Source organism: Dendrobium catenatum, unplaced genomic scaffold, assembly GCF_001605985.2.
Source record: "Dendrobium catenatum unplaced genomic scaffold, ASM160598v2 fragScaff_scaffold_621, whole genome shotgun sequence".
Classification (NCBI taxonomy): domain Eukaryota; kingdom Viridiplantae; phylum Streptophyta; class Magnoliopsida; order Asparagales; family Orchidaceae; genus Dendrobium; species Dendrobium catenatum.
This window is the reverse complement of record NW_021319083.1, coordinates 22,651,366-22,659,712: the sequence shown is the minus strand read 5'-3', so window position 1 is coordinate 22,659,712 and position 8,347 is coordinate 22,651,366. Positions and strand designations below refer to the sequence as shown.

At 32.3% G+C, this 8,347-nt stretch overlaps 2 protein-coding genes across 2 annotated transcripts; both read left to right on the top strand.

The window, feature by feature from the left end:
* Positions 1-370: 370 nt before the first annotated feature.
* LOC114579671 (terpene synthase 10-like) lies at positions 371-2,265 on the top strand. Its single transcript, XM_028695016.1, has 3 exons — positions 371-669; positions 741-1,005; positions 2,129-2,265. Exons 1-3 carry the CDS (start codon positions 421-423, stop codon positions 2,263-2,265), a joined length of 651 nt encoding a protein of 216 aa, XP_028550849.1. The 5' UTR covers positions 371-420.
* Positions 2,266-3,120: 855 nt separating this feature from the next.
* LOC110092382 (myrcene synthase, chloroplastic) lies at positions 3,121-6,575 on the top strand. Its single transcript, XM_028695015.1, has 6 exons — positions 3,121-3,163; positions 3,962-4,352; positions 4,454-4,678; positions 5,405-5,543; positions 5,635-5,880; positions 6,264-6,575. The coding sequence occupies exons 1-6, from the start codon at positions 3,121-3,123 to the stop codon at positions 6,573-6,575; spliced, it is 1,356 nt and encodes a 451-aa protein (XP_028550848.1).
* The last annotated feature ends 1,772 nt before the right edge of the window (positions 6,576-8,347 follow it).

Here is an 8,347-nt window from a genome sequence, read left to right as displayed (position 1 = left end):
AGCACCACCAACAATTGTCACCACCATCACCAAATTTCTTTCAACATATAACCCTATTGTTACGTTTTTTTAATCATCCATCTATGGACATTAGATTTCTATAATTCCCATAAAGAAACTCCGATAATTATTCACAATTATAAATAATCTCATCTTCTCCATCTGTGACGACATGAAGATTCTTATATCTAATATTATATAGTAGATTGCTATAACTAGACTAAGTCTTGTGATCTTTTCACTTCTTGGATTTTCCACGTAAAAAAAATTATTTTTCTTAATAAAAAAAACGGACCCACAAACAAATGGGTTATAAATTACGATTGAAACAACTACGTTCAGAGCAGAGATATTGCTTCATTACGGGCCTTCTCCAGCTTTTCTTCTTGATTTCTGCCTTTGTATTCTTTAATAAGAAGAATGAACTGCCTCCCTTCTTCTTCAAATCTTTGTCTTTCTACTGATTTTGTGCAAAAATTTGGCTTCTTCCTGCCATTAAAAATACCGCACAGCGCTCAGTCTTTCTCATCAACTCCATACCTTCGCCTTTGCAAGAAGTGTTACTCTGTTGCTTCGAACTCTTCCACTTCCCTTCGAAGAACAACAAATTATCAGCCGAGCTTATGGGATGACAGTCAAATACAGTCTCTGAATACTACTTCTTTCACTGTAATATACATTTATGTCGTTCAGTGCTCTTTTTCTTCTTGTTTTATTATATATCAAATGTTTCTACACAGGGAGATGTGCATGAAAAGAGAAGAGAGAAGCTGAAGGAGGATGTGAAGCGTCTTATTAAGGAGAAGAGTTTTGCTGATCAGCTGGAGCTTTTTGATTCATTGCAAAAGCTTGGGGTGGCTTATCAGTTTGAAGAGGAAATCAAATATTTATTAAATTTGATGAAATATTCAGAAGAGAAGTTAAGAATGGAATTCACTGAGGACGTTCATGTCATGGCCTTGTATTTTAGGCTTTCAAGGGAGCATGGCTTTGAGGTCTCCAAAGGTAATCAATTAGCTATTTGGTTTGATGAAAAAGAAATATAAAATATTAAGAAAATGGAGAACTTCAAATTTTGTGTTCCATTAGCTGAATAAGGAATACAATATAAAATTTCAATGATCTTTTTTTTCAATTCTTAGTTCATTTTTATGTATTGGAAACTCTCCTATTTTTTATCAAATTATATTCTTTTTTTATCGTAAGCTAGTTGCTGTGTTAACACTGCCTCCCGCCACCCATCATTATCTGTTGAAGCCCACCACCATCTGCCAATAAGGGTGTAAGTAAGCCAAGATTTTTCATGAATTGGCTCAAACTTGTCTCATTAAAGAGTGAGCGAATCAAGTTTATCGAGTCACGAGCCTAACAGTTTTCAAGTAAGCTGAGCTCGAACTCAGTAAGCAAGTTCGAGCTCAACAAGAATTGAACAAGTTTAGCTCGATTAGGCACACATTCCACTCGACTTGTCCACACCCATAGCCTCAACTATCAGCTATCAACGCAACTGATCCCTACAAACTATCACCATCATTTAATTTTATATTACATTCATTTTACTTAAAGTGATTAAAAAATATCTCCTACATTCTTTTTGCACACATCCGACATATTCATAATATCATGTGATAACTCACTCATTCTTCTTGTTTTCATGTAATAATTTAGTCAGGTGAAATTTCAGTTGTCATTTTTCAGGAAGCAAAATGCTAATGTTTTGGTACCAGGTGACTAAAATCCAGTCGGTCCTGATTTCCCACACATTATACGTGTGGGGTTCTATGGCTGTTTTTTAACCTCATGTGTATTTGTCTTTTAGATTTTTTTTTTTTTTTTACATTTTTACTTTTACAGATGATAGTGATATATGGCTCAAACATAAAAAAAAAACTATAATAAATTGGCCCTAATTTGATCAATATATGTTTTAATTTTCCTGTAAATTATTTACATTTAATTAATTTTCTTCAAACTATTAACAAATTATTTATAAACAAAATTTGTACTTCTGTATAGATTTATTCGGTAAAAGCTCCAAAGATGATTTTTTTTTGTTCAATCCTTAGTTCATTTTTTATGTTTATTGTAAACTCGCCTATTTTTATCAAATTCTTTTTGTCACCTCAAGCAAATTGCGTTGACACTATTTGCCACCACCCGCCATTATCTATTGGTCGTCGCAGCCATCGCCAGCATCCCCGCTCGCTAAAGGCCACCACCATCTGCCTACGGCCATCTCCACTATCGCTTCCGCTAGAGGTGTAACATAAGCTGGCTCAAACTCGACTCATTAAAGAGCTAATAAATCGAGCTTATCAAGCCACGAGCCTAATAGTTTTTGAGTAAGCTGAACTCGAACTCAGTAAACAAGTTTGAACTCAACAAGAATTAAACAAATTTAGCTCGATTAGGCAAACATTCGACTCGACTTATTTACACCCCTAGCCGCTACTACCAGCTCGATGGCAATTGACCTCTGCAAACTATCACTATCATTTAATTTTATATTAAACATTTTACTTAAAATTGTTAAAAAAAAAAATTTCTCCTACATTTTTTTTGCACTCATCCTATTGTATTTATAATCATGTGATAACCAACTCATTCTTCATGTTTTCATGTAATCATTTAGTTAGGTGAAATGTCAGTTGTCACTTGTCAAACGTTAATGTTTTGGTACCAAGGTGACTAAAAACCAGTCACTCCTGGTTTCTGGGGTTATATGGCTGTTTTTTAACCTCATCATTTAATTTATAACACTAATTTGATCAATATATGGTTTAATTTTCCTGTACATTATTTACATTTAATTAACTTCTTCAATATGATCAAAATTTGTACTTATGTGTAGATTTATTGGTTAAAAGCTACAAGGATGAGAAGGAAAAATTATTCCGTCAGGTTACCTGATGTAGAGCTACATCAGGTAGCTTAGGGGTGTCAATTTCGGGTCACGGGTCGAGTTCGGGTCGAACCCGAACTGACCCAGGTGAAAAATGGGTCGACCCTAACCCGACCCGAGTAGAGAAACGGGTCGAAAATCCGAACCCTAACCCGACCCGGCGGGTTGCCGGGTTGACCCGACCCGACCCGCGAAGCAGAGAACCCGACCGCGGCAGTATGCGGCAGTGGGCGAGGGATTACTATGTTCGTGTATTGCTCGGTATTTGCTCAGTATTGCTAGGTATTACTCGGTATTGCTTGGCATTAACGAGAAATACCGCTATGTGAAGACCAATACCCAGCAATACTGAGTAAAACTTAAAAGAACTCGGTATTGTTCGGTATTGCTCGGTATTGAACTTCACATAATAGTATTTTTTATTTTTGTCGAGCAAAATCGACAAATACCTAGCAATACCGAGCAACGCAAACTCCTAGGTCCATTCCGGGTCGATCGGGTGGTCGGGTCACGCGGTAAATAGTAAGTGCAGGTGACGATATATTATAGGCTACCTGATGTATCTCTACGTCAGGTAACCCGACGGAATAATTTTTCATTGAGGGATGCTTCAAGCCTTATGTTTTTGATGATATCAAAGGACTTCTAAAAAAAAAACCTCTTACATTTTTTTGCACTCATCGTACATATTATAATATCATGTGATAACTCACTCATACTTTTTTGTTTTCATGTAATCAATTGGTCTGATGAAAGGCCAGTTGTCAGGAAACAAAATATTATTGTATTGGTACCAGCTGGTTACTAAAAACCAATCTGTCTTCCACCCGCACAGTATATGTTTGGGGTTATATGGTTGTTTTTTAACATCATGTCTTATGCTTTTTAGATTTTTTTTTTTTTTTTTTTTTAACACTTTTACAGATGACAGTGATATATGGCTCAAATATATATAAACTATATAAAAAAAAATTAGCCCTAATTTGATCAATATATGGCTTAACTTTTCTTCAAAATACTTACAAATTAATTATGCGTAAAATTTGTACTTCTATATAGATTTATTGGTTAAAAGCTATAAAGATGAGAAGGGGTGCTTCAAGCCTTGTGTTTTTCATGATATCAAAGGATTGTTAAGTCTCTATGAAGCTTCATTTCTTTCTATGGAAGGAGAAGATGAAATAGATGAAGCAAAGGAATTTGCTCTAAAACATCTAAATGATTGCATGAGATCAAATTCTTCAACAAATCTAATCCTTGCAAAACACATAGCCCTAGCCTTGGAGCTTCCTTTGCACCATAGAATTCAGAAGCTTCAGGCTCCAATGTTCATCGAGCACGCTCGCAACATGAAAGAGCTTGATGTGGACCCAATCTTGCTTGAATTTGCTCAATTGGACTTCAACATGACCCAAAGCATCTACAATAGAGAGCTCAAGGAAATTACAAGGTACATGTTATTAGATATTATAAAAACATTACATTCTTATTTAACTGAATGAGGATTAATAATTCACAAGCATATATTTATATATTGTTATAATGTTTTAGGTGGTGGACAAAAATAAGTAATCTAGCTGGTGGTGAGTTGAGTTTTGCAAGGGAATGGCCTTTGGAGAGCTACTTCTTAGCCATATGTTTAGCAATGGAACCTCGTTTCTCAACATGTCGAAAAGAATTTGCTAAAGCAGTATGCTTCATAAATGTTGTTGATGATATCTATGACATCTACGGCTCATTGGACGAACTACAACACTTTACCGATGCTGTTGAGATGTAAGTAATCAAAAAGAACTTCTAATTGCAAGCAATTTTTTCAATGTTTTTTGTTTACTTAATAATAATCTATTTTTTATTTAATTTATTAAACTACTTATTTATGTCATAAGTGCTAAACTATTGATTGATTGATATATATATATTTAATCAAAATATAAGATATTGTATAATAATGATATATAGGACAACTATTTTGTCCTGCAAAATAACAAACTCATTTTATGGCATAAGATTAAATTATGTTATCTAATGTATTTTTTTATTATTTCAATCAACAAAAAACAGAAGAATGCTTACATAGAAAGTCAAGACATTTGTATATTAAATAGTAAAGTTATTTTATGACTAAAAATGGAACTCAAATTAATTATTTGATCCAAGAATTTTTTTTTATTAAATGCACTATTTTATTTATTTGTTTTGCCTTAAAACAACAACCACAATAAGCGTTTATTGCATATTACATGAATCATTTCTTTTTTTCCATTATGTTCTCATAAGTGTCAAATTCTCATTATTAAATCTAATAAAAAATTATTTTAATACTTTCAAACCATTTTTGACATGAATCCTTTTTTGCCATACTTGTAAAAAAACTAGTAGGAGCTCTCATGTCATAATGTTTTTGTGTATTTAAATTTGTGGGAAATATCACACAAACAAAACATGATAAAAAAATAAATATACATATAGGTTTTAATACATCTTCAATTGATTACATAGGTGGGACTTTGCTACAAGCAAATCACTTCCTAAATACATGAAGATATGCCTTTCAGAATTATTCAACACAGTGAATAACTTAGCATGCAAAATCATGGAAGATAAGGGGTTGGATATTCTCCCATATCTTAAAAGAGCGGTAAAGTTGTTAAAACTCATAAATAAATTCAAAATTCTTTTTCTTGTGAGAATGTTACCGAAAGTTCTTGAAATTTATTATTATATTTCAGTGGCTAGATTTATGCAAAGCATACATGGTGGAGGCAACATGGTATTACATTGGATATTGCCCTACATTTGATGAATATTTAGATAATGCGTGGATTTCAGTTGCAGCCCCTTTAACCTCGGTTATGGCACTTTGTCTGAGTGAGAACTTAACAAATTTATCACTCGAAAGCTTCGACTTCTATCCAAGCATCATCCGCCAATCATCTATTATTTTTCGGCTTTGCAATGATTTAGGAACTTCAAAGGTAAGTAAATATTGATATATATAATTTCATTTGAAGCTAATTTTACCACACATGTTATCTCTTAATACAATTGAACTATCACTAAAAATATAATTTCATTTAAAAAATAAATGTCGCAACCAGACTGTTAACCATTCATAAATACAATACAACTACATCATTTAACTGATAGTTTAGTTGTATTTTCTAACATTGTTGCTATATTTTCTTTTAAATTTTATTATAATATCAAAAGTTTAGTTGTAATGTGGGATAACATGTTATACATGAAATTAATGTCATACATTTAATGAAATTAGTCTCATTCTAATACAGAATGCTTTCTTCCAATTAAACATTTATCTAATGATGATGAAAAATAAACATATTTTTCATGAATGTAGGGTGAGCTCCGAAGGGGAGATGTTTCAAAATCCATCCAATGTTATATGAAAGAGAAGCATGTTTCAGAATCAGAAGCACAAAAGTGTATAAGGACTATTATAGATAAATGCTGGAAAGATTTGAATAATGAATGGATGGAAGCATCGAAATATGAAGAAACATTCAAAATGGTTGTGATAAATTTGCCACGAGTTGCTCACCTTTTTTATCTACAGTCAAATGATGAGAATGTTGGTGAGCTTAACTTAGAGAATATCAAAGGCAATGTTATCTCACTTTTCCTTGAACCCCTTACTTTGAAAGAAGGATGATTAATGGTCAATTTTATTGGTTTGTAAATGGAAATAGAACTACAATTGGTAAATGTTATAAAATTTTTACATAATATTTGAATTTTGTTTTAGCTTGATTGATTGGGTCTCTTATGTAGTAAAAATAAATATCAAAATACTTTCTTCTTTCATGATGCAATAGATTCATTGTGAATACAATTGCCAATTGATTACCTACATAAACTTATATAGGTCCATTTTGAGAAAACTCAATTTTTTTTATATGATATTTCATGGCACATGCATGAAGATGCTACAATATAGAGAGGAAAACAACTTGTTGCTTTTTTTAACACATATATTTTTTCTATCATCTTAATCTCCAAATCAATCACCGTTTAAGTGAAAAAAGAAAGTATAATAATCTATTATTTAATATACCTTTGATATAAAAAATTAATGACACATTTTATTAACTTTAAATGTGTCTCAAAAAGCTTTTCTATATAGCGGCGTGCAATTTCAATACCATACTATATATATAGCGGCATGAATGTTAAACAAACTATCTTTCTGCCTTAGCAAATGCTTTGAGATGCAACAAAAAACATTCTATCAGATTTGTGCAAATCATAACTTTAAAATTAGATTTTGAACCTCCATTCAATTTTATCAAAAATATTTAAAAGAAATAGTTGAGAATCAAACAAAAACTCCAATAGCTACAAACTTTTTTGTCTAATGGGTTGCCTCATTGCTACATTTCCATGGTTATAAATATCACTCTGTTATGTGAACATCTAGGCCACGTAAGATTTTGATCCAAAAAGCTAATTTGAATCTTGAAAGACGTGATCTAGCAAGGGATGGTAATCAGCAATTATCTCCCCTCTTGTAAACTATAGTGTTAACATTCATGACATCATATCGTCTTCAATCACGACGCCATGCACCGATTTTGTGTAATTTATTTTGCCTATATTTTGACAATTCATATAGTTCTCTTAGGCTTCGTGTGGGACGGCTTCTTAAAGCTACCTTCTAGCATGAAAAATTAAAATTTTTATACTGGAAAACTGCTTTAAGAAGCAGTAATACAACCATCCCGAATGAAGCCTTAGTCTTCGCAAATTATTTGCAATGTTAAATTGCTCTTGATGGGGCATTGTGTGTAAGGTTTCATTTGGCAGAGCTTCCTTACTATTTTTTAAAATAATTTTTAATACGAAATTTAAAATTTTTATACTAAAAATTTATTTTGATAAATAGTAAGAAAGTCTCAAATGAAGCCTAAAACTCATGCAATTCACATTCCATTTGTAAATATCATAGTAATAAATAATCTTATTTAAAAATTGTCCATTTATAAAGTGTGCGTAAATAATCTTTAGTTTCATACTTTCATTAATAAAAATGAGCATTCTGTGAGTTATGTCTCATGGAGGATGCTTTAGAATTTAAATAATCTGTAATTTCGAAGGGACACGGCTTTGCAGCTGGCCACATTTAAGAGCTAATTGATTAAGGAGTTTTAAGTGTATTATATTTAGATTATTAAACATTTGTGGTCAAATATGTAGCTCATAGGTATAAAACATTTTGAAATAGACCGTGCATGCGACATTCATGTTTTATTTTTACTCACGTCATTGGTTATTAACGGTCTAATCCACACCGTTGATGCCATGGTCTTCTCTGTGCATCTCTTCTCTAGATGTATTAGGTGATACAGTAAACTTGAGAGGTGAAGCATTTCAGACATAAATACATTCGTTTCTATTCCCTCCTTTCTCTACTTTGTTGTATAACAC

Coding starts and splice junctions, on each gene's coding strand:
- LOC114579671 (XM_028695016.1), top strand. CDS start 421: ATGAACTGCCTCCCTTCTTCTTCAAATCTTTGTCTTTCTACTGATTTT. Junction 670..740: donor TGAATACTACTTCTTTCACT/GTAATATACATT, acceptor GTTTCTACACAG/GGAGATGTGCATGAAAAGAG. Junction 1,006..2,128: donor TGGCTTTGAGGTCTCCAAAG/GTAATCAATTAG, acceptor TGTCACCTCAAG/CAAATTGCGTTGACACTATT.
- LOC110092382 (XM_028695015.1), top strand. CDS start 3,121: ATGCGGCAGTGGGCGAGGGATTACTATGTTCGTGTATTGCTCG. Junction 3,164..3,961: donor CTATGTTCGTGTATTGCTCG/GTATTTGCTCAG, acceptor ACTTCTATATAG/ATTTATTGGTTAAAAGCTAT. Junction 5,544..5,634: donor TCCCATATCTTAAAAGAGCG/GTAAAGTTGTTA, acceptor ATTATATTTCAG/TGGCTAGATTTATGCAAAGC.